This window comes from Canis lupus, chromosome 7 (assembly GCF_003254725.2).
Source record: "Canis lupus dingo isolate Sandy chromosome 7, ASM325472v2, whole genome shotgun sequence".
Classification (NCBI taxonomy): Eukaryota; Metazoa; Chordata; class Mammalia; order Carnivora; family Canidae; genus Canis; species Canis lupus.
This window is the reverse complement of record NC_064249.1, coordinates 64,448,522-64,474,923: the sequence shown is the minus strand read 5'-3', so window position 1 is coordinate 64,474,923 and position 26,402 is coordinate 64,448,522. Positions and strand designations below refer to the sequence as shown.

Here is a 26,402-nt window from a genome sequence, read left to right as displayed (position 1 = left end):
TTTATGAAAGAAAAAAATATCATACCCATAGAAAAATTCCAAAAAAGTAGCATTTTCTTTTCCAAAGGAGCATGTTTGCTTTTATAACGTGTATGATAACTCACTTATCTGGTAACATTTCACTCACCTAAATTTTCACCAACGTGTTCAACTTCATCCATTTGCAACAGAGCTAAGGTAAAATACCAAGCCAAAATAGAGCTCTTTGAAATGAGACGAGACATTACAAAGTCCATTTCTGGAGCTCATTTCTTGTATTCACAGAGTTCTCTTTCATAGGCTATTTATTCTTACTTTACAAACAATTTTTTAAAGATTTTATTTATGATAGTCAGAGAGAGAGAGAGAGAGAGAGAGAGAGAGGCAGAGACACAGGTAGAGGGAGAAGCAGGCTCCATGCACTGGGAGCCTGATGTGGGATTTGATCCCGGGGCCCCAGGATCGCGCCCTGGGCCAAAGGCAGGCGCTAAACCGCTGTACCACCCAGGGATCCCTTACTTTACAAACAATTTTCATGAATGTAGCTTTCTGGCTTCCAAGCTCTTGGGAGATTAGAAATTGCTTACTGGGACAGAGGCCAGCATCCTGACAACAGCAGTCCTGTATTAGTTGATAACAAGAATAGAGCCTAAGTATATAAAGATCAGATGCAGAGTATCCAAAAAACTTTTGGGGTCATTCACAGGAAGATTGACTTTTCCCATCAATAAAGCCTGAGGGTACATCCCCAAAAGTGCTAAGCCACTGTTTCAAGTTTAGAACAGGTTTCCCTGTCCTCAATTTAAGGAAACAGTAGTGTATAGTGTGTGTGTGGGGGGGGGGGGAGAGGGGGTCTGCAAACTATAGCCTATGGGCCAAATCTAGCCTGCCCTCTGTTTTTCTTTTCTTTTTTTTCCCTAAGATTTTATTTATTTATTTATTTATTTATTTATTTATTTATTTATTTATTTATTTATTTATTTATTTATGAGAGACACACAGAGAGAGAGAGAGAGGCAGAGACACAGGCGGAGGGAGAAGCAGGCTCCATGCAGGGAGCCTGACGTGGGGCTCGATCCCGGGTCTCCAGGATCAGGCCCTGGGCTCAAGGTGGCGCTAAACCACTAAGCCACCAGGGCTGCCCCCCTGTTTTTCGATGTCCTGACAAGCTAAGGTTTAAAAAACTTAAAAAAGAATACTATGTGAAAATATGAAATTCCAGAAATACAGTGTCCATAAATAAAGTGTTAATGGAATTGCAGCCATCCTTTGCCCCCTCCCCGCCATGGCTGCTTTCATGCTACAACAGTAGAGTTGAACAGTTCCAGCAGGGACTGTATGTATGGCCCACAAAGCCGAACATATTTATTACCTGGCCCTTTATGCCACCTTCTGGTATATATTGTAATTTAGAAGTCTCTTAGTCTCAAATGGTTAAAATTTAAAGAAGAATTTTGGGGCTCTGTTTCCTTGTAGACCCAAGCTTTCCAGAATGATACATTCTTTGCTGTGTTCAGATATCTGAGGTTTATTTTATTTCACTTAAGGTAATAATGTGGTTCTTTGCTCCAGATAATGAAGGGAAGAAATGTGAGCATCTGTCCCCCCAGGTTTTGTGGGACACAAATCATGTGTTTCATGAGTCGTGAAAGATTTTTAGTCCAATGATAAATATATATGGTTTACTTTCCAAGTTAGTGTTTAATTTCTACTAACTTCTTTTTTTCTAGAAAACTAAGTACCTACAGACTCTGGTTCACTCTTCTTACCGCCCTGCCATTTCAACCAATGATCATGAATCTCCAACATTAAGAAATTGGAGATAAGTTTTTTCAAGAATGCAACTAGCCATGTGAATTACACTCAGATTCTCCTGCAGTCCTTCGTAGGGGCTTCTTAATTTTTAGCCTCTCTTCTACAGATTGGTAAAATTTCTCTTTAAGTCTTACCTTCAAAATGCCAAGGGTGGGTGAGAACTTCAGCAACTCCTCTATAACATCATTATACCCTTTGTTGGCTGCTTTTAGTAAAGCTGTTGTACCGTCCTTAACAGAGAGGAAAAGAAAAGTTGACTATTAACATATGTGCGTGTTGGCTAAGAACTAATTGTTACTTGAGAACCAGGAATATGCTTGTCAGAATAGGTGAAAGATTTAAACCAAAGGACAAGTGGGCCATATTTCTTAACCTAGGAGTATTTTAGAGCATATTTAGTTCTGCATGAAAGAGTGCTAGACAAAATAATTTATTATCTTAGAATCCTGCCTTTGGGGATTCATCTCTTTTAGTCTCTAGAACAGTGGGTAAAGGGAGAGGGGAATATCAAGAATGTATTTTAGGACACAGATTGACCAAAGAAGCATCGTCTGCAATTTACGACTTAGCAGAAATTGGTGTTAAACTATTTTTAATGATTAAATAATTACTGAATTGTCTTTACTGTTTTAAATTTTAAATGTGCTTTTCTTTTTTGCTTTGTCTTGTAAACAACCTTGCTCCAGTGTGCCCTAGGTATCTGTCCGTGGAGGCTGGGGGTAGGTAGGTGGAGAGCAGGAAGGGGATGGATTGAAATCTGTTAAAAAGAAATGCAAAGGCAAGTTCAAAACTTTATATTCAGCTTCTGTCATCACTTTTTGGCCTGGGAAGAGAGTTTCCAAATTCCTTTTTCTCCTGCTTTTACATATCAATTGCTGTATTTGGAGGATTCAGCTCACAGAATTCTGTAGTAAAGGAAATACCCCAGCCTGCTCTAAAGACTTAGCTGGAATCAGGAAGAAAGAAAATGAGATTAGAGGATTTTTCTTTTCTGGTTTCAGAGACGTGGGAAGAGAGAGAGTGGGAGAAAAGACAGTGAAGTGGTCAGATTGGGTCTTTCCCCCTTTCTGGGCTCAGATGTAGAGAATGGACGTGGGTCATATGTGACCTGCTATGGCAGGAGTAATACTAAGGGAAACAAGGCCAGACACTGTAAAAACTAAACCAAACCAAACCAAACCAGAACCAAAAAGCGAATGGCAGTGTGGTCAGGCAGCAGGGTCTCCCCAAGCTGCCGCAGGACCCGCTGAGGGGCCCACCCAGGCCGACTTAGGTGACATAAGCATTGCTGGGTGGAGGCCAATGGGGGATATGGTGCAGGGGTCTGCAGCTGGGGAAGCCAGGTGAGGCGGAGCCCCAGGAGCGCTGCGGGACCCCCAAACCACAGAGGGGGCGCCCCCACCTGCACTGCGGTCCCGGGCCAGCAAGAGGCGCAGCGCCTAGCGCACGTGCCACCCCTGAGGCCCCGGCTCCTCCCTCCCGCAGCCTCCCGGGTTCATCCAGGAGTCAGCTCAGGTGGAGGAGGATCTGGGAGGATCACACATCTTTCCCGTAGGGAGACTGGGCAGCACTTGCGACGGTTCAGCTGATTCAGACATTTACCTTGTTTTCCTGCTACAGAGCTGCTGGAGGGTGGGAGAAAGCCCAGGGGAGTCAGAGACCAAATAAAGGCGCGTTTTCTCTGCACGTCCAGGTTGGGCTGAATTTTGGAGCTTCGGTGCATGCACTCCTCCCCAGCCCCCCAGCTCTGGCTCAGACTCACGTTGCGGGCTGCGTCCCGGTCCGCTCCGCGCAGCAGCATCACCCTCACCACCTCGCTGTGGCCCATCTGCGACGCGATCCACAGCGGCGCCGTCCCGTCCTGCCGGCGAGGGGACACGCTTGCTCCCACCGGGCCACCCGGCAGCCGCCGAGCAACAAGGTACCACCCGCAACCAGCCCCCCGACGACAAATGAGGACGGAGATTTTAAGCCACTTACACAGAGGGGCGTGTGGCAGTGCCTGGACACGTGCGCCAGCGTTCGGGTTTGGGCTTATGGCACAGCCACTGAATGGCAGGATGTTTTAGCACCTAGTGTGGTGCTCCAGGGCACGGAACTCAGAGCAGGAAGCCAAACCTAACAAACCCGGGGAGGAGAAGCCTGCATGTCCTTATTTTCCCCTAGATTCAGTCAGTTTGTTTGCTTTACTGATGGGTTGACACAGCACACCCTACTGAGTGGGGGCCCTCATTCCCACAGAAGGGAGGGCAGTTTTTGGTGAGGGGATGTGTAAAGGTCAGAACTAAAGACATTCCTTCAACTCTTCTATCCTCATATCTAGAATCCCCCACAGTCACATCATTTTTAGGGACTTTGGTTTTAGGCAGGATGTGATATGGTTTCTTCTGGGAAGGGATGCCCACTCGTGAGTTATAGCAGGCCTGCATTTTTGGTAATATTGTCTGTGTATCGTTCCCCCAAAGAGCCTGTTTATGGGAGCGCTAGGCCATGAAGCGGAGAGGTGCTGCTCTGGAGAAAAAGTGACACATCCAAGGGACGGAGAAGGGTTTGACAGGAGGGTGGTTCCTGCTAGACACAAAGAGAAAAACAGAAAACCCTTCTAGTGCTGGCAGTCAGCTCTATGGAGAGAGTGGGAGAGGCAGAGGTCCGACCCAAGTGTCCATGTTCTCCTCCTGGGCTGAATCTGGGTTAGGTAAGCTAGGGGTAGTAGAAACACCCAGATAAATGACGAATTCCAGATGGAAAAGGATTTTCTCTTGTTCTTGGGATGGAACCCAGAAAAACTGCAGACCTTTTAGAGAAGCTCTGATCTTAGCTGGTGCCTGAGAGAACAGAAATGGGTGGTGGAGTCTTGGCCAGTGGGTCCGAGACACCCCTCAGTACCCCTGGTCTGCATCAACTAGGATTCTGCGGCACCCAGGAGTCCCTGCCTGCCTGTGGGAAATCAGAAGTGCTCAGTAACGGTGGCCAGAAGTCAGCCTGAAAGTGGGAAGATAGGTCATGATCTCACGATGACAGGCCAACTAGGTACTCACAGACAGGATACTCATAGCAGGATACTCAAACAGACAGGAAAGGCTGGACAAACCAGTACAGGACCAGATGCAGTGTCCCCACGCCACCTGAATGCCAGGATGACAGTTTGACCTCTGAGAACTTAGGCCATTTTGGAAGGAAGGGCAGGAGGAGAGCAAAGGAACCAGAATTCTCTAAACTTGGGCTTTGAGGTAATGAAGGTAATATGGCTCCATGGGAGTGTTTTGGCCAGATAAGACTGAGTTACTCATCGGTGGGAACAGGGGCTGAAGAGCAGGATGATTCAGTCGGAGAACACAGAGTTTCATTTTCTGCTGTAGCGTATCATTTCAACTCCAGTCTACTAGCAGGCACAGGATTATTGCCCATTGCCATCCCAGCAAAGGGACAGAAGACAAAGAGGCCTGAATGGGGTGGTGGGTGGTGGCCAATCAGGAGCCTGGAAGGATCCAGGCTTGCTGAGGGGTGGTAGGAGGACACTTACACCCCTGTGTTTTGGGAAAGATGGGGAAGAGATGCTGAATGAAACAAAGGGCAGAAGACAGATGAACACCTAGAGCCACTTCATGCTTTTACAAGGGCCTCTTGGATATGTTTTTAAATCTGCATGTTATTTGTTATTAGCAATCGAAATAATACCTTAATTAGTACTTTTGTTTAGAAAGCATGTCTACATTCATTATTTAATTTGATTCTCCCAGTTCAGAATCATTCATTCATTTATTCACTCAACCAACTGTTATTAAATATCTTCTCAGCCTCTGGCACAATACAAAATAAGACATGGTCTCTGGTCTCATAGGAACTCAGTCTAGTGAAGAAGAGACATGGCAATTTCAGGATGATTACAGTGCTATAGTAAAGTAGGGATAAAGTGCCCAAGATGAACCAGGAGAGGGGTCTGCTTACTGTGTGGGAGTTATGGGGGTCAGCTTTACCATTAGGGTTTGAAGGAGGACTAGGATTTTCCTAGGTGGGGGGTGGGGGAGGACATTCCTTGTAGAAGGAAGAGCATTTCCAGTCGAAGCGGCTTGGACAGGTGTGGCTGGTTCAGGCAGGGCAGGAAGTCCAGCGTACTGTGGCCCACAGGATGTGTGCTGGAACAGGGGTGAGGGTGAGAGACGGGAAGGAGGTGCAGGGAGCAGGAGAGGGAGGCAGGGTACTGGAAGCTCTTGCCCCTCTTTGCCTGCTCTGGGTTCACTTGTTCTTTGTCACTATCTCCACCAGGGGGCAGGCAAGGAAAGGCGGCCAGCAACAAAGAGGCTGGCGGGTGCCTTCCAAGGGCTTGCTTGTTAGTAAAAATGATCTTAATTGATACTAATGTGGAAAAGTGCTAAGAGGTGGTACATTGGGAACAAATATTAATAGCATCGATTCATAACAGTAATGCTAACACTGAACTTTTATCACTTGAATTGCAATAGTCATGGTAGGTGGAAAAAGAAGTCCTCGCTTCTGGGTTATGAGACCTGAGCCAAATCACTCTGAGCCTCTGTTCTCTTCTGCAAAAACGTTGGCATCCCAGAGAAACTCATGAATGAGAAAACATGTAGGACAGTGCTGAGCACAGGACTGGATAGCGGGTGCTTAGAAAAGACAGGTCACTGAATCTGCATATTTACCATGAAAAACAATAAACACCTTAATTTGAACTTTTGTTAACAAAACACTCCACATGCTTTATTTGATTTTTCCAGTTTTCCTGTGAGATAACTGATCCAACAGGTAGGAATGATTGGTAAAATGAGATTTGGGGTTAAACCCAGGAAGTTGAATGTGAGTTGGAGCATTATTGTCAAATCAAAGTACTTATTAGTTGATTATCTAGTTTGTGGAAAGAGGTTTTCCCCTTTATCTGTACACCTCAATTCCTGTTTTCTCTTATTACTATTATAAGGGTCAGAGTCTTCCTTATAAAGAGGACTTCACAATGAAAATGATAGAAATTGAGTCAAGTTGGCTCCTTTTTGTGGAGTTTTGAGAGAACTGGAATAGGAAAAACATTAAAAAATATATATGTTTTTGAATACTTCCTGACATAAATCTATAGTTTTAAAATTCAAAACAAATAAATTACAGTGAAACAAATCACAGTAAGTTAGGACCTCTGTGGCACCTTTTTAAGAAAAGGAAATAGGACACTTAGCTTGAAGAAGATGAGATTCCCAGGGTTATGACAGCTGTCATTTACTATTTGTGTGCAAACCAAGCAGAAAAGGATTTAGATCGATTCTGCACACCAACTGGCACCAAGGGGGACTGGTGGGTAAAAGCCACTTGAGACTTTGGCTCAGTGTAAGACAGAGGTGGTAGTAGAGCTGGTTAAAGATTCAATAGTAGTAATGGGTCCCCCATGCTGGAGGGGTTCACCAGTGGCTGACTGCCACTCAGCAGGACTGTGAGAGAGAGGATTCATGTATCTGATGGATGATTACACAGGTGATTTGTACAGTTTCTTCTGACCTGGTTATCCCTTGCTCCATTTGAGATAATATTTTCTAGTAACTTCTAATACATTTTTATAGATAGATCATAGCAGGAGACAGAGTGTATGACATGATTTGTATCAGAAACGAAATGTTAGGTCATTTTAGTTAGGCTCCTAAAGATTATTTAGAAAAAGTATTAAAACTATTTTCTTCCATGGGAATGAGACTATTTAGTGGCACTAGCTCTTTGCTTCTGCTGCTTCTAGTCTTCCCACTCAGGCTACGTCCATCTATATGCTCAAGCCAGACAGAAAGTCTTGGGAACCAATTCATTCTAAGCTGGAGGCCCAAGAGATATAAGGAATCTCGTCAATAGCAGAGGGGGTTCAGTACTGAGACAACTTTGGTACCAGCCTTTCCCTGACCTGGAGCCCATTTCTCATAACTGGGTCCCGCTTGGTAGCCCCAGGCCAGCAAACAAGTCTGTAAAAGATGTTACCAGATGCCTGCATTGCCCAGCCTGACCTCATTCTCCCCACCCACAAGTGATCAGACCAAGAGGATGGGCAGGCGGACCAGTCCACTGTGGTGTGCAGAGCCTAGTGGCAACAATGACATCACTCTCCCAAGAGTTTGGTAGTCTGACCTATGAACTTAGGGACTATATACAAGATGAGTAGGCAGGGAATGCTAAAAAAAAAAGGAGTGGGAAGAGAGAGAGGCATGAAGGGACTCTGAGATGACAGGGACTACATGGCTCACGAGAGAAAGAGTGCAACCTTGATATCTGATGAGTTTTCTACTCCACTGAGGCCTGGATGAAATAGAAATCATAATTGCAAAGGTACCATAATTATCCTGGTTTAACAGATGAAAACAAAACAAAACAAAACAAAACAAAACCCTGGACTACATCAAAATAAAAGCTTCTACATAGCAAAGGAAATAATCAATGAGACTAAAAGAAAAAAGCCTAATAAATGGGAGAAGATATTTGTTAATAACCTATCCAATAAAGAGTTAGCATCCAAATATATAAAGAACTTATACAACACAACACCCAAAAAACAAATAATCCAGTTAAAAAATGGGCAGAAGACACGAACAGACATTTTTCCAAAGACCTACAGATGGCTAACAGACACATGAAAAGATGCTCAACATCACTCATCATTAGGGAAACGCAAATCAAAACCACAATAAAACATCACCTCACCCCTGTCAGAATGACTAAAATCAACAACACAAGAAACAACAGGTGTTGGTGAGGATGTGGAGAAAAAGGAGCCCTCCTGCACCAGATGCAAACTGGTGTAGCATCTGTGGAAAATAGTATGGAGGTTCCTAAAAAAATTAAAAGTAGAATTACAATATGATCCAGCAATTCCACTACTGGGTATTTACCCAAAGAATATGAAAACACTAACTCGAAAAGATATATGCACCCCTATATTTATTGCAGCATTACTTACAATAGCCAAGATATGGAAGCAATTCTAGTGTCCATCGATAAATGAATGGATAAAGAAAAAGTGGTATATATACACAATGGAATATTAGCCATAAAAATAATGAAATCTTGCCATTTGCAACAACATGGATGGACCTAGAGGGTATAAGGTTAAGTGCAATAAAGCAGTCAGAGAAAGACAAATACCACATGATTTCACTCATATATGGAATTTAAGAAACAAAACAAATGAGCAAAGGAAAAAAAAGGACAAAAAGACAAACTACGAAACAGACTGTTAATTATAGAGAACAAATTAGTGGTTACCAAAGGGGTGGGGGGAGATGAGTTTGATAGGTGAAGGGGATTAAGAGTACTTAATCACCTACTGTGATGAACACAGCAATATACGGAACCGTTGAATCACTATATTGTAGATCTGAAACTAATATAACACTGTATGTTAACTATACTGGAATTAAAATAATAATAAAAGAAACCCTGAAATTCAAGGAGTGTAAGTGACTTGTTCAAGGTCATGCAGTTAGTAAGGAAATAGACTGTGTTTCATTTCCTTAAGTGATCCATATTCCCATAACTCACAAGCTACTGCCCACCCAGAGACCTGGATCTGGTTCCCTCTCTGGCTCTTACAGTCTTCCTGGGACTGGTGTCCTGGCCCTGAGTTTAGGCCCTATATCTGAGCCTTGTTTCAGTTTGCAGCCACTGATCACTGTCTTCCGCCTTCCAAGCCTCATGGAGCTCTGCTCAAACTATGGGGTATCTTCTGGAGTCAACATACCTTTCCAGAGTGCCTACCATGTGCAGAGGGCATGTAAGCAGTGGGGCCTCCCTGTTGCTGTTCACTTCTACCCCCAAGCCCTCAGGACCCTGAAACAATCCATTGGCCCTACTCTCTCCCATTGCTCACCATTGGGTTCACCCCCTCCAAGCTTGCAACCCAGGGGTCCTGTCACTATCCAGGTCCTAGCATTTCTGCATGGAAGTGCAAACAAGGGGTTAGGGAGGATGCTTTATGTCTGGCTTCAAAGAGATCCCATTAGCATACTGAAAGGACTAGTTAGGATGAGTGAGGATAGTCTAAACTCAGCCCTGGGTAAGCCCTCAGACCTTTACCACTCTGAAAGTACTGTTTAACAAGGTGGACGAGTTGAGTTGGGAAAAGGAGATGTCAAAGCATTTTGTTGATAGAAAAACAGACTAAATAAGCCATTTTAGCTGGTGATTAAAAAGGCTTGATGTGTCTCTATTCTACTTGCTGTGGTCACACACATAGAACTGAAAAGGAGTTTTTAGCTTGACCATAGACTACAATGATCTCTGTGACTCTTGACCTTTTTCATCTAGGACAAACTAGGAGGAAGTATTTTTCTAGTTTCAAATCAAGAGCTTAGTCTTTCCAAAGTCTGCTTATGGCTTTGTGATTCTGATTCCTTTTCACAGATGTCCTAGAAAGGTTTTCAGGTAGTTCATCTGTGATAGGGTTACACAGAAAAGCCATTCCTTTTTTTTTTTTTTTTAAAGATTGATTTATTTATTTATTTATTTATTTATTTATTTATTTATTTATTTATTTATGATAGACATAGAGAGAGAGAGAGGCAGAGACACAGGCAGAGGGAGAAGCAGGCTCCATGCCTGGAGCCCGATGTGGGACTTGATCCTGGGACTCGATCCTGGGACTCCAGGATTGCGCCCTGGGCCAGAGGCAGACACTAAACTGCTGAGCCACCCAGGGATTCCCCAGAAAAGCCATTCCTGGGGAATGTTCAGATTCCCTGTAGCTCAGAGCAAAAGTCAGCTGAAGAACACCAATGCAACTTCATTAACATCCTGTCACACTGTGCCAGAAAATGTCAGGACCCCATAGAACAGCAAGGAAAAATAATAAATAAGATTTATCTAAAAGCATTAAAAAAATCAAGAAATGAAATCTGGCATATATCCTTGTCTTTATTTATTTTATAATTTTTTTTAAAAAATAAATTTTATAAATTCAAGACTTTTCTGACAGTGACTCCACGTGTCAGCTGAGATTTCAGAATTAAACACTGGTTTCCAAATGCCCTGCTGATGCTACTACGCATTGGCCATTTTAATGGAAACTATGAATTATACTTTTTTTTTTTTACCTCCTCATAACTTGTGACAAAGTTAGATGGGACTACTATCACTTTGCCATATTTATGACACTGCTTGTTTTCTAGGAGGGAGTAAAATATGCAGAGTTTATACTTTTTTTTCCCTGCAGAGTTTAGAGTTTAAAAGAAGACAGAATTTGGGCTAGTCTGACCTGGCCAGACAACCTCTCATTATCACCTCACGGCAGGTAATAAAAAGATCATGGCTCGAGAGTAGTTAGTGGGGTACATGTATCCTCTAAAAAGGAAAAATTCCATTTCCTTTTTTCTTCCAAAGCTATTTTTATTTTATAAAACACTCTTTTCCTGAATAACAATCTTTTCAGAGCTGAACTCAATTCCAAACAATTGCATGAGGTGCAGTTTTCAGAGGGCATGTCACTTGCTCCCTGATCCAAGGAAGGGATCCTCCCACTGCCGGACTAGGTCATCTACTTTGACCAGGTCATGCTCATTGTGAGGAATAAAAGCAGCTGTAGGGGTTGTGGCCACCATGGCACTGTTGGCTCACTCTTTAATTTCTTGGCTTCAGCATCGTCGTATAACTCAATCTAGATTTGAGTGGCCACAATCCATGCACTATTTGAAATATAATCTCTTATATAAACTTTTTTTTTATGAATAGTACCTTAGGCATATGGCTAATACAATTTATTTCACAATTAGATTTGTCAAAGTGCTAGAAATTATTTCAGAAAGATGTGCAGATAGAAAGGCCTGATAATCTTAACAATCTTTCATTTCTAAATTCATGGTGGTACCCTCAATAATGGCCTCCAAATCAAGCTCCTGCAATCTGGGATGCCTGCATGGCTCAGTGGTTGAGCCTCTGCCTTCAGATCAGGGCATATTCTTGGGGTCCTGGGATTGAGTGTCCTCCCCTCATTGGGCTCCCAGCAGGGAGCTTAATGCTCCCTCTGCCTATGTTGCTGCCTCTCCCTCTGTGTCTCTCATGAATAAATAAATACAATCTTAAAAAAAACCCTCCTGCAATCTAAAAATTACTAATTCTGCTTACTAACTTTGGCAAGATGAAACCAAAGTTAAAAGTCTGATTCAGAATCAATCAACAGTTTCAAAATAAGAAGGACCTGCAAGAAAATATTAAATTCCTGTCCTCAGATGTCAATTCTGGCAGGTATGGAAGTACAACATTTTCTAAAAGCTTGCTTTCCCAAGAGTATTCCTGGAGCCATCTAAATCTAAGAATATCTTTAAAAATCTTAAAAATTTAATCACATTCATAGCAGTATCTAATATATATATATGTGCAGTGCTTAAGAAACACTGATTAAGTATTGGATAAAACGGTTATTAAAAAAGGGGGATCTGGAAGAGATGTCAGGATCATTCTGCCCAGTCTCCTAATTTTCAGATGAAGGACGACAAATCCAGAGAGGCTGATTCACATGTTCCAAACCACACAGTTATTAGCAGAGCTGGATCTAGAACTCAGGACTCCTGACCTCAAACTCACTGTATCCAAAGGCCCTTTCCCTTCTTAGGTTCCTATGCAATTGGACTTCTAAAGACTGATGAAACCTGGGGCCAAGAGCTCAGACGAATCCTCCCTACATGAACATATAGGCATGTGTTACATTACACATCAGGTTATATTACTGGCAATCTGCCTGCGTGTCATACACTGGTAAGAAATCAGCTTGATTTCTCCCAAGAAAAGTACCTTTAAAGTGATATTATTTTAATCTGAAATGTTTTGTTAAAAACAAATTAATTAGTGCAGAAATCATCCTATATAAGAAAAGCTAATTATAATGCCTTAGATTTGGATGGCTCTTTACCATTCATAAAGTGTGACCTATATTACCAGGTGGTTCTGTTCCTTTAAGTATCAATTGATTCGCTGGGTGTTGTTAGCTTGCTGTTAGTAAATTAAGTCTACAGTAGTGTTCTGATTGTGAGAGATGAAGGGGTGGAACCTACTAATGATTTCCAGTTGACTAATGCACTCCTCTTTGGCGTGGTGGAAGAAGAAGCGGGGTAAGAGATAAAAAAGCAGCTTATCAGTGGAGGGACTGGGCAGGAGCAAGGCTACCTGACTCACATCTATTTACCTATGTCCCAGGCTAGCCCACTCTCATGACATCACTGCAGCCATAATTTATTTAACAGGAGGCGGCCAAGTATGTACTTGACTTCCAACACCCAACACCGAAGGTTCAAAAACAGTAAATGGCGAAGTCAGCTCGATATCACAGGCTTTCAGGTGAGCCCAAAGCGAAGACCAGGAGAAACCCTAATCTAGGATTAGCTTCATCACAGAGGCAAAAGGGTTGGAAGATGCCCTCCCTGCCCCACCGCTCATGCATGTGGACATTACCTGCCTTGGCTGGTTGACTTTTGCTCCTGAAGACAACAATAATCGAATAACATCCAAATAACCACCTTGGGCAGCTAGGAAGAGTGCAGTGGCTCCGTCCTGAGAGGTGTCACAATGAAACTATTCAAATAATCTGTCACGTTTATTTTAAAAGACATTCGATTAAAAGTACATACGTTTTACTACAACTTTCCATTTCTGTCCCCTGCTCTGTTTTCATATTAATGGTTAGTGTTTTATTCTTTGAAGAATAGTTCTAACATATCACAGTAAGTCTGGTGGAAAGGTAAAGTTTCAAAGAGTCTTATCAGGATAAGTTATAACAAATGTAATGACCATTCATTCTACAACATCTTGACCATGGAACTCATGATCCACCCACTTGGCAGGAGCACCCAGGCTGTCCAAATAGCCAGTCATCATTTTTCTCTTGTCTACACAGACTTCTCATTACTTGCTATCTCTGCTTTCATTATGTGATCTCAGGGTTTATCCCCTTTTTCATTTGTTTCAAAAATATGTACATGTAATAGTTTCCCACTTCAAGTCTTTTGTCAATTAAGGGTTTAAGTGTTAGTTTAAAAACAAACACAAAATCAAGTCTATAAATAAAAAACAACGAACAAGTCCTCAAAACCTATTTGGTATGTTTTTATGAATCAGAAATAAAAGTGTCCTTTTAATTAAATTTTTCCTACCCCTTTCTCTTTCTTGCCCCTTTATCCACATGCAGTTTTTCCAAGATTTGAAACAAAATATGCTTTCAGAAAAACTGTCCTGGTGAGACTGTCCATGAACTTGCTCCCTGACAGCCCGGCAGATACCAACACCACTTGCAGACAACTAAGAAATCCTGCATAAAAGCTCAAAGCAAGTGTTTGCCTCCAGTTTTCTTTAGTGGCTTTTTGTTTTATTTTGTTTTGTTTTGTTTTTCATTTTTTGCTGAGTGTCTATGTCTTGTGAACATTTCTTCTTTCTTATAGACATGTCATTGGTAATGTCAACAAATACAGCAGTCAGTTCAGAAGCATGCATTCTCCCCAGATGCTCACTTCACATAGATAGTATTCATAGAACGTGGTGAACTTCATTATTTTTAGACTGCTGTGGAAAACCCAAGCACATCCTAGTGGAAAACACCTAGCTAAACCAGTTAATTACCATCCCTCCCATCAGAAATGTTAACCACAAGTTAAAATACAAAGCTCTTTTCCCTGCAAGTCCAACCAGTAGAGGGTGCTGGATTTCTAGTGGGTGACAGGTGAGCTGCCAGACTTCTCCTAAGGCAATCATTAAAAAATTACTCAGCCTGTATAGATTTTTAAGCAGATGTTTGATATGGGGATAAAATGTTCAGCTGCTCCTTACCGTGTTGCCATAGAAAATCCACTGCGCTTTTAGCAGCTGTGAACTCTTGGAAATGTTCTCAAATGGATATCTAAGCATTGCGTTCTCAGTGCACATTACAAATTTCTGTTCTTAGAAGCCTTCAGGAGTCATTGACTGGGGATCCTCCATGTTTCAGTTGTCTTTAATGGAAACATTTACATTTGGACTGTTTGGGTAAGGGTAAAAGTCTTAACATAAAATGGAAATTTCAGTGCACGAGATTTCTTGAGCCACTTAATAACAGAGAGGAATTTACTACAGGAATGGGCTCTCCCCAAACCCTACATTTCTAAGATTCCATGCCACTCTAGTGAGCCTTCTAGAAGAATGTTATCTAACAGTACAAATTTGCCAGTCAATTTGCATTGCTGACTATTAACAATAACAGTCATTTTCAGATGAAAATCACAACTCACTTTCTTTTTCCGAAGACGTGGGCTCTTCAGATTCAATCACATATATACACACACATCTGCTCATTCATGCTCTCAGATATACTTCATTATAGACAGCTGGAGAAATAGCCAAAGCTGTAGACCTATGTTTTTTAGACTTGGCTACACATCAGAACCATCTGTGGCCCGGCTGTGCCCTCAGAGATTCTGGCTTAATCTGGAGGAGGCCTGGAAGTCTTTTTTTTTTTTTTTTTTTTTTTAAGTTCCCCATGTGATTCTAATGGTAGCCAGAGCTGAGAATCACTCCTTCAGACCTGTGTCAAGTAATTCAGTCATTCAAATGTGAAAGCCATGGGTTCAAAGGGTGTTACAGATTTTGAAGTGCAAAAGGGGTAATGCTAGTTGCTAGGTATGATTTGTCCATTAATTGTGTAAACTCAGGAAAGGGTGTTCACATGGAAAAGTTCACATCTACACATCTCACTACGCATCTATGAAAGTATAGTGCCATAGGACTGAATGTCTGGTGGTAGGATAGCCTAAAATATGATTCCTAGGTAACTGGCAGTAGGAATCCTTCCACTCCTCATTAGGAGACTCTATCAAAAAAAAAAAAAAAAAAAAAAGAGAGAGAGAGAGAGAGGGAGAGACTCTATCAAGTCACTTCATCTCCTCATATGTATGTATTTTTTTTTTTTTTAGTTCTGTTCAAATCCAGAACTAAATCTTCCATAAGTCCTATGGAATTATAGTGACAATGGGTAATGTGCTAATTGTCCATTAGCTGTAACAGACCCACAATAGCCTTTTGAAGGTCAATGGTGTGCATGTACTTCATAGTTGTTCACACACCCAACCTCACTTCTCTTCCAAATAACTTGATTTTTCCTTTATTTGTGCTCTTCCTCCTAGATAACTCTATACCAGGAGCGTTTTTTTTTTTTTCCCAGCAAGTCCATTTTCTATGCTTGTTATGAGTATGTGTCACATGATTTTTGATGATTCTAACTCCATAAGTTATATGAAATATCTCATATGTACAAGACACTTAAAAAAGTAGAACAAAGATGGGTAAAGAAGATTATGTATTTCTTCATAGAAAAAGCTCATCTGATTAACTTTTTTTCTTTGATGTCTCAGATTAAAGTCCTACTGTTCATTAAAATATTTTTGAAGTTGACATTTCCGGCATCTAAATTTAGACTGCAATGCTATGTGTGTGTGATGAGGGGATAGGTAAGGGTCCACCTAACGTCCTCTTGAAAATGCACTCACATAAAGCTGGTCGTGGATATTGGCTCCATGTTTCAGAAGGGTCTCCACAACCTGCATATGCCCATACTGACTGGCAGCCAAGAGGGCTGTGCCCCCATCCTGCAAAATATAAACACATTAGAAAGAGTGCAGACACATATTTACCAAGCAGATGCTCTTCACAGAGGGAAAGCTTTGGAAAAGATTTTTTTCCCATAGATAACAACAAACTCACTTTCCTTTTTCATCTCTTTTTCTTTATAATCATAGCATGGTTCGTCCTAAAGACATTGTGCTGTACATGTGGATGACTTGCTTGGGATAGATTTACTGGACTATTTATTTATAGCTTACTGGACTATGTTATTATGAGTAATTCCCCAAGTCAAATGCAGAATTGCTTCTTTGTATCTCAGTAAAGGAAACAAAGAATAGAAAGTCTGTACCAATCAGTTCTGTGTTGGAATTACCCAAATAGTCTCCTGTGTCTTCTGGCTAGAGACCCACTTGACAAACGTTGGCTTCTCTCTGTGGTTCCCTCCAGCTGTGGGCCTCTGAGATTAAGGAGATTTATGAAGTAACCCCCTGGGGCTATTGTCTTCAAGGGTCAAGGTATGCATCCATTAAGAGTAGATAACTACAGCATATCCTGTGTACCTCTCACCATCCTGCTTAGCATTTTCCTTTGAACATGTGCCAGTTTGTCCAGATCTCTTTTAAAATGTGGGCCCCAGAATTAATCAGAGCACCAAAAAGTAGATGTGGTCTGATGTGGAATGGGACATTCCATTGTTCCATCTACTCTACTTTTATCTAGACAGCCTAAATTAGAATTAGCTTTTATGTCAACCACATCACACTACTGACTCACTGAGTTTGTGGTCAATTGAAACCCTTGATGGTTTTTCTCAGGTGCTGCAGCCAAGGCATTATCTTTTCCCATCTATAATTGCGGAGCTGTTTGTTTGGCTCTGTGAATTGGTATGTGGACATCTGCGCTAATTGTAAATAATGCATCCACATGTCATCTGGCTCTGAAATACAAATCATAACTATAAGTTAATGTGGTTTCTAAATTTGGGCAGAGTGTTTATCCAAAATGCCTGCCCTCCAACTCCAACCCTTACAGGGTCTGATTCTGGTGAGGCCCAGGAAATGGCTTTCTGACCAGTCACATGAGGGCACTGTGGTGTGAAGGAGACAGGTGGGCCTCACTTGAGAAACGCTGTCCTAAGAGCTCCCTTGACACAGGCTGTGTGTGTGTGTGTGGGAGGGGGTGGGGAGAGGGCACTTGAGCTGTGATTTGAAGGGTGGAGACTGGAGGACAGAGACTGGAGGGCTGCGGCCAGTGGTGGGGGCAGGTGTATGCTGGGGGGGTGGTAAGTGGGCAAGAAGAAATTGAATAGCAGCAATGAACCACAGTTCCAACTTTTGTTCTGTCCATTTTCTCTTTGCCTAATGAGATGGGAGAATAAAATACCTTAGAGCTGGTACCTTTAGTTTTTATTGTTTTCTTTCTTTCTTAAGTAGGCTTATACCCAGACACTTAATTGACTGATCCATCCAGGTGCCCCTGTACCATTTGTTTATTTGTTTATTTTTAAAGAGTTTATTTATTTATTTATTTGAGAGAGAGAGAGCACAAACAGGGTGGTGAGTAGGGGCAGAGGGAGAAGTAGGCTCCCCTCTGAGCATGGAGCCCCACGCAGGGCTCCATTCCAGAACCCTGAGATCAGGACCTGAGTTGACGGCAGAAGCTTAACTGACTGAGCTACTAAGATGCCTCTGTACCTTTTACTTTTAAACACATATTTTGGGGGATATCGCTTTAATAATGATGAGAACAACTGTTGAAACAAAAGCAGTTTTGATGACATGATCATATGAAAACTCAACGCTTCTCGACACTCTCTTCTTTGCATGGAAAGTTCTTGGGCACCTGCAGCTGATCTAATGGAAACATCTGGAATTGTGCTCTGGGCCCCATGTTCCATAGATTTCTGGGACAGCACAAACTGGCTCATGGACAAAGGCTTTGAGCCAGTATTCACTGTTAACCAAGAAGACTGAAGCAGCCACATGGTGGTGCATGATCATTCTGACTTAGTTCATAGACTTGAGATTTACATTTGTAGGACTTTACTTTCCAATTTTAGTTGTATTACTTTTATAATGAAAAATAAAATGAGAATTAATATAAAAATATACACACATATTTTTGTGTGTAAAATACTGTATATTATATTCAGCATGTTTAGAGGCATGTGTACAGTCTAATAGCAGGTTCAAAACAGACCAATCCTATCTGAAATTCAGATCTACTTAATAGTCAACATCTTAACAGGAAAAAAAGAAACACTGGAAACTCCCCTGATATCAAAATATCACATACAATGGATTAAGATAGCCTAAAAGATTCCAAGAAAGGCAAGTTTCCAAGAATTTTTTGGTTATGATTAGGCTGGAAATAAGCTGACAATTACAAAAATGTTAGAGCAGTTCAAATTCTCCTACTATAAACCGTTATCATGTAAAATGATACTGTGAACACAAAATTGATCTTTCTGCACCCTCAGTTTTCTTATCTGTATTTCCAACATGAAGAATCAATGACTATTTTAAAGGAAGAACCTCATTTCCTTGCCCAACTATATAAACTGTTATCATGTATTATGTATTTCAGTGAGAACATCTCAGAAAGTAAACTGCCACAGTTTACTTCTTAGAAATCTCTCAGATTCACTAATAGTGGCTTTGACACTTTGACAGTTGTTATCAGAACACTGGGATTAACAGGGAAACTATAAAGCACCTGGTATTGTATCTATCCTGTTAACAAAATTTAGTGTCTCAAAGTAGGAAGCTACCAGTGCAAGACAGAATCTAAATAATTCCCCAAAAAATTATGAGCCCAGGGTAAAAATGTCATTTTTTGAACTGAATTCTTAGTACTACCTCTGAACCATTACAAGTAACTTTGTAACCATTACAAGTAAACCCACTGTCTTAGGCTTGAAAATCTTGTAAAAAGAGAAGCACAAATTCATATCATAGATGGGAGAGACATGAATATTCATGACGGCCAAAATTCTTCAAGAAGGTATGAAATCAATAAAGTTCTCTTACTTTGGTCCTAAATTCAGTGGATGCTCCAAATTCAAAGAGAAATCTGACGACGTCATTATGTCCTTGCTGGGCAGCAAAGAACAGGGCAGTTGGACCTGACTAGAAGAGAACAAGCAGCTGATTTTAAGACATGTAGTTACACTGCATTTGATTTATACATTTGCAAACAAAACAATATTTTTATATGTGAGCCTTATAACCTACATTTGAACTGATTATTTTCCTTGTTCAGAGAAGTGAGAAGATGAAAGGAGAACTTTATTGTTGGTGAAATGTGATGAACGGTGGGCCCAAAAGATATGGCCCTGTCCAAATTTTTGGAACGTGTGAATGTTACCTTCTGTGGCATATGATGTGATTAAGTTAAGGATTTTGAGAAGAGGCACTTATTTTGGCTCATCCTGCTGGGCCATAAATCCAGTGACAACTGTCTTTATAACAGCGAGGCAGAGACACATTTGACACGGAGGAGAGGAGGAAGCAATGTGGTCATGGAGGTGGACATGAGGGGAATGTGGCCACATGTCAAGGAATGCCCACAGCTTCCAGAAGCTGGAAGAGGTGAAGAATGGGTTCTCCTCTGCAGTCTCCAGAGGGGGTGCAGCTCTGTGGATACATCTTGAATTTTCTGGCCTCCAGAATCCTAAGATTTCTGTTCTTTGCAGCCACCTAGTTGGTGGTAATTTGTTATAGTGGCCACAGGGACTACCATGCTTGGTAACATGGGCATTCATTCATACAGGGAAGACTTCCCGTAGAGTTCTGGTTACAGAGTTAAGCAGAAAGTAGAAAGTGACCAGCACAAGAAAGGATCTAAGCAGTTCACTCAAATGGACTCAAATAGTTCTGATTTCAAATTTTAAACTGATCAGTGGTACTGAGACACTAGCATCCTCTCTTCCCAGCCATTTTTATAGGCCTACTCAAAGAGTGGTAGCCAAATCATTGTGTGATATGAGCAAAATCATCATACTGCTCTTGGGGGCAATATATATTTTTCACATAAAGATGCTCTTCAGTGCTTTGAGCAGGGATAAAGCTAACATTATATTTTCCCAGGCACAATGAGGAGAAAAACCTCCTTCCATGGCTCACCCAGAAGTATTAAAGTGGTAGGTTCTCACCCAGGTGGGAGAAGCCAGGAGGAGCATGCCCTAAGGGTTACTGATCACTCTGAAGCTTGTTCTTAAGTGAGTGTGTACATGTATGCATGTGCACATGACAGAGAACAAGGAACCCAATCACTGTGGCAGAACACAAGCCAATACCTTCCCAGTTGTGACCTTCTATATCAGGCTATGCTCTCAACCAGACATTGCCCTGGGGAGGCACAGGTAATATGATTGTTCCCAGAGCCTCTCTGCCTCAATGCAGGAGTGATTTTCTCCTTGGTTCCTACAGAAACAAGTGGGAAGCATCTTCTCATTGTTTTCCTACAGTGGAGGACACTGACTTCCAGAAACCTGATGATGTAACTAGGTCTGGATGAAGAAACTGGGCTAGCACAGGAAAATTCTCATCTTCTTAATAGACATTAAATTTTAGACACTACCATAGATAATTTATAGAAATTGTTCCTTCACTAAGAACAAGGATTTTTCACTAAGATTTTTCTGATATATTAAAACATCATATCTATAGCAGTTTGAGTCCATTTTGGACATACGTGTACTATTAATCATTGTGCACATGAAAGTAGCAATCTGTAGACAATACAAGCCAGACTTGAGTGAATGAAGGTCTTAAATGCATGTGCTTTACTACTGCAACTCAGTGCTTAATAACAACAGCATATACAGCTCATATCCCTGAGAGTTTTAGCCAATATTGCTGGTTCTCTCAATATTGCTAATTGTCTCTCTGGATCATTAGCTTCCTGTTCTAACAAGTTCTATAAACCTAGATAGCCATCCTAAGAAAACAATAATAGGTACTTTTTCAAGAAACAAGTATTTTGACATGGATTAAATGGAAAAATGAACCAAGGTAATAATAATAATAATAATAAAAAGAATGAACCAAGGTAGAAGCCTGCTATATGAGTAACTTCCATAGCACTCCATACTAACTCTTTGCTTACAATACAGATGAGGTAAGGCTGGGGACTCTCTTTGGCAGCAATATCACCGGAGGCTGGTGTGGCCTCCGGAAATTTAGGGGATCACTGGGAACTCACATAGCATCATCATTTGAGCCACAAGGTTACCTCTAAATTGGGCACACTTTGGTTAAGTCCTAGAGGGCCATTTTGTTTAATGCACCACAGGTTTCACATCCAAGAATATTAGCTGAGCAATTGGAACGAAAAAGATAAATATAAAACCATAAAAAAACCATACATTGGCTGGAAAGCAAACAAATGTTTCTCTTCTCTTAGTTCTTCACAGTTGTTCTGAAGATATTTTCATGTGTGTGGAACTTGCCCCTCAGGATAAAGTTTTTTGAGTAAGCAGATCTGAATCATATTGTTTTCATTACAGAAAATCTGTCTCTTCTTTAAAGTTATACTAAACCAAGACTGGAAAGCATAAAGGAAAAACAAAAAGATTAGGGTAATTTCAAACTATAATTCTAAATGGGCCCATTTTCTTTCCAGAAGAAAATTAGCTGCTGACGTGAAAAATAGCCTGAAACAATGGTCCAGTGTTGTGAAAATTGCTCAGAAGAATCTGTCTGTGAGACTGACTGGATTTGCTATAGCCTTTCTGTATGGCTCCTCTTAATAGATCAGGCTTGCTGGTCTAGGGCTACAGAGAACCAGACTCCAGATTCTATCCATCAAGTGTCATTCTTCCATGTCTACAGGCAAGGAGACACCTCAAGGGGAGAGATTTTAGATGCCTCATGGAATATCTAGCCCTCATACATGGGGCGTCTTAAGTTGCTTTACTCATGGGTAGCAGGCCAGCCTGGAAGATGGGGCGTGCTGACTGATGAAAATTTGGTTGATGAATCATCTTTTCTGAAACAACTGTAGAGGAGGCCCTCAAATAAGAGTGGATCAAGGAAAATCAAGTGCTCCAGTCTGATTTGGAGCTTGCCCCAGGGTGTCATCTTGGGTCTGAGTCAGTGTGGACTGAGGGGTAAAATTCACTTTAGGGATGACCTGAGGCTATAGCTGTGTCTCAATAAAGGTTAATTTATAAGGCTCTAGATCAGCTCAGAGATAAATGGATCCCCCTCAGATCTGCTCCCAAAGTACGTGAAAAGGCCCAGCCTCCCATCACTCTTATACGTTGGACCAAGAATAGATCTTCTAGCCAGACTGAACTTCCAAGATGGCCCTTGAATGAAGTGTGGGAACAGGCTCACATTTTAGTCCAATGTTGACCACATGGCTTTTTGGGGGACAGCTTATTCAATATGTGGCCAGTCAGAGAAGCCCTGTGAACTCATGGTTTGATGAGGATGGCTGAGATAATCTAGCAAGTCAGCCTCATTAAGAACAGGTTGGTGACCCAATCCTTCTAAAAATATAATGATCTGTATGAAAATCCTAAAACTTCTATAGCACCTCATCCCAATGGAAGAAGGAAGAACTGATTTAAGATTGAGGGGAAATGTATGAGTAGTTAGGGAATGTGCTTAGAGGTTTGGTTACTTCAGATTACAACACATGCTGGAGAACATCATTCAACCGAAGTACAACCAATGTCCATTCCTGGGCCTTATTTTAGGCACAGGAAAGTCTGAAATCTAGGCTTCAATGCCATGTAGGAAAAAAGCAATGATTACTCTTGTCTTCCTTACCAAATCACAACTGTAAAAATTTTGAGTCTCTGCCACCTGGGTCATTCTTATTCAAGCATAAACCTGACCTACCTCTCTCTGGAGATTGATGTCTGCTCCTTGCAGAACCAGTTCCCTCACACAGTCTATGTGACCGGCATAGGAAGCGACCATGAGAAGCGTGGTGCCATGCTAGTTGGAGGACAGAGAGATCGGTTAGGCCATCATATGTCAGAGACCGTTCTGGAGAAGAGGCTGTGGAGATGTCAGCTCCACTTGGGACATGTCCAAGTACAAAATTTCCCACAGTAACAGAAGTGTCTCATGAATAATCTTATAATGCCGAGTAGACAGGGAAAAGCAAAGCAACAAATTGCTGAGGGTAGAATTTTCAATTTAAAAACTCATTTCATTCCATTATCTTCAGAAATGCAGTCCAAATGAACCATAATTATTGCATTTTAAGGCAGTTGGGATGTAATGGTCTCATTTTATGGTTCATATTAAATGGTTCCTGAGCCAAAACAGTTATTAATGTAAAAATGGGTTAAGTGGTACCAGTTGGTTTTCTCAGTTTAGAAGTCTCTATTTTAAAACTGATTCAGGTAAATATTAAAGGTATCTCAATGAAATAGGAGACTCCAGTAGTCAGTCAGGAGCCCTGGGGTTCAAGTCTGCCTCTGTCATCAATCAACAGTATAACCTGGGAAGCTTGCTTATAATTCCTGGGGTTTATAGTTTAATTTACAGTTATTTTTGAGGGCTTGGAATTGTGATCTTGACCACTACCTCTGCATATGCAGCAACCTGTCTTTCTGGGGTGGACAAGAAAGAGAAGATGGTTCTGCACAGGAGGAAGGCTTGCAAGGTATAGGGTGATAAGTGACTCTCACAAGTCTTGCTTTAATTTCATCAGTGGGATTTTGTAGGAAAGCAGTAGAGTTGAGTGGTCACTGACACTATGATCTTGGGCTAGTTATGGAAACTTTCCAAGGCTCACCCTCCTTATCTGTAAAATAGGGATAATAAAAGCATCTGCTGGATTAAGTTAAATGAGTAAACAAGATAACACAGGCAATGTGCTTAGCATAGTAATGTTAGACATTTTTAAAAAAGATTTTATTTATTCAGGAGAGACATAGAAGGAGAGGCAGAGACAAAGGCAGAGGGAGAAGCAGGGTCCTTGCAGGGAGCCCGATGTAGGACTTGATCCCTGGACACTGGGATCATGACCTGAGCCAAAAGCAAACGTTTAACCACTGAGCAACCCAGGCACGGAGGTGCGCCAGTAATGTTAGATATTAATTCAGTAAGTGCTAGATATTGAAATGTTATGGTATTTCAGTAAATGTTATCATCTGGCTTTTGTTGATTTCTGTGAATCTCAATACTAATTTTGGGAAAGTCTTGTTTGCTATGTATGAAAAGTACAGGTAGAGTAAAAAAAAAAGTTAATGGCTTCATAGAAGTGTTCTATGATATTTTTTCTACTTACATGTGATTGTATTTGGTAGTTGAATAGACATTTGTGTAGGCTATACCATTCATGATTAAGTTGAACACCTTTTTCTGTATTTCCCAGGATTAGAATGGCATGTGGAAGTTGGCATTACTGTTTTCCTCATGAATGTGAACACTATTTAGATTGCAGAAAGAAGGATCTTTTCTGGAGGACTGCTGAGAAGATGGCAAAGTAGGAAGACCCTAAGCTTACCTTGTCTGAAAGATACAAAGGGAGTATCAATAGCTATACAATGGGAGTTATAAGAAATAACACTCAGATCAGTGTAAATAACCCAGAAAATGACCTGAGGACTGGAAGAACAACATCTACAACTAAAGGAAGAGAAGAGGTCACACTGGAGAGGGTAGGAAGGGCAGAGATGCAGGGGGGAGGTAAACAGACCACTGCTGTATGCAGAGAGAGGGGGTTGGGTGGGGAAGCAGCTGGGGAGAAGGGAAACAGATTACCACACCAAGGCACTGAGGAATCCACATGAGGATGATGAATTTCCATAAAATTTGCCTTTGAAAACTAGAGGGGCTAAATTTCATGAGTTCTTATAATCAGCAGGACTTAAAGCCTGGAATTTTACTTTTATGTACTTGTTTGTATTTATTTAAGATTTAAAAATTATTATTATTATTATCATTATTATTATTAGAGAGCGTGCATGTGCATGGAACAGGAGCAGAGGGAAAGGGAGAGAGAATCTTAAGCAGGCTCCATGCCCAGTGGGGCTCTATCTCATGACCCTGAGATGATTATCTGAGCTGAAATCAAGAGCTGGATGCCACGCAAACACCCCTAAGATTTTTTTTTATTTTTAAGAAATCTCTACACACAGTGAGGAACTCGCACTCACAACACTGAGATCAAGAATTGCATGCTCTACTGACTGACCCAGCCAGGTGCTCCTGGAATTTGTAAAATCAGTGGCTTATCTCTGGGACAGGATGGAGGGTGGGAAGAAACTGAGTCCTCCCCCTTAAAAAGACAGCACCACAAACAGCCTACGGAGATACAGCGTAGAAGCAGCAGTTCAAAAAAATGCCTGAGGCATATGGGAGGGAGATTTGTTTTCTAGTCTCAGAGATGTACTGGAGGAGCAGGGATCACTGGAAGACTTCTTTAGGAACAGAGGAGCTGGCAGGCATCATTTCCTTCCCTTGCCCCCCCCCCCCCAACACCCCCAGCAAAAACACACAACCACCTGCAGAAACCAGCACGGCACTGATATTTCACTACCTAACTTGCTAACACCAATCCCCCACCCCCTATCCAACACCTGTGCATGTTGCAGATCTGTCCCCTCCAATGTGCTCTTGTTTGGAGCTCATTCAAACCAGGGACACAAGCCTGGTAATGTGCAAACACCTCCAGCAAGAGTCAGCACCACTACAAAGTGACTCCTGCTGTAGGGAGAGGGAAAGATAATTACACAAGTAGTCATATTGTGGCCCAGCGGTGGGATGAGGGCAAACAGTTGGTCTGATTGCTGGCCCTGCCTACCAATGAAAGAGTCTTAGGGGACAACACAGGGAAAGCACCCTGCAGTTTGGAGCTACTGCATCTCTGGAAAAACCTGGTATATGACTAAACTTCATTCTGGCCCATTAACACTACAGGGACCAAACACTGACCAAAACAGCAAGGAGAGCCATTGAAAATGCCTGCACTAAAGGAAAGAGTAGCTCAGCCACAGCAGCAAGGCAAAGAATACACATAGAAGACACCCCAGAAGTGCCAGGTTCTCATGAACAGGGGATACTGCACTGCAGGGCACTACAGGA

The 26,402-nt window shown here is 41.6% G+C and overlaps 1 protein-coding gene and 1 long non-coding RNA gene across 10 annotated transcripts in view; one reads left to right on the top strand and one right to left on the bottom strand.

The window, feature by feature from the left end:
- ANKRD29 (ankyrin repeat domain 29) overlaps positions 1-26,402 on the bottom strand; it is a 54,274-nt gene that overhangs the window by 9,553 nt on the left and 18,319 nt on the right. For 5 of the 8 annotated variants that reach the window (XM_025429304.3, XM_025429303.3, XM_025429309.3 and 2 more), the window contains 6 exons: positions 23,202-23,300; positions 19,380-19,478; positions 16,275-16,373; positions 13,216-13,314; positions 3,557-3,655; positions 1,929-2,024 (listed from right to left, as the gene is read on the bottom strand). In XM_025429304.3, coding sequence (XP_025285089.1) covers positions 1,929-2,024; positions 3,557-3,655; positions 13,216-13,314; positions 16,275-16,373; positions 19,380-19,478; positions 23,202-23,300 — 591 coding nt within the window. The remainder of the gene's footprint in view (positions 1-1,928; positions 2,025-3,556; positions 3,656-13,215; positions 13,315-16,274; positions 16,374-19,379; positions 19,479-23,201; positions 23,301-26,402) is intronic. The other 3 variants (XM_025429305.3, XM_025429306.3, XM_025429308.3) reach the window with 3 other exon arrangements.
- The window catches only part of LOC118355190 (uncharacterized), a 67,464-nt gene that overhangs the window by 23,618 nt on the left and 17,444 nt on the right, over positions 1-26,402 (top strand). For both annotated transcript variants that reach the window (XR_007412113.1, XR_007412112.1), the window contains one exon: positions 3,488-3,715. This is a non-coding gene — a long non-coding RNA (uncharacterized LOC118355190). The remainder of the gene's footprint in view (positions 1-3,487; positions 3,716-26,402) is intronic.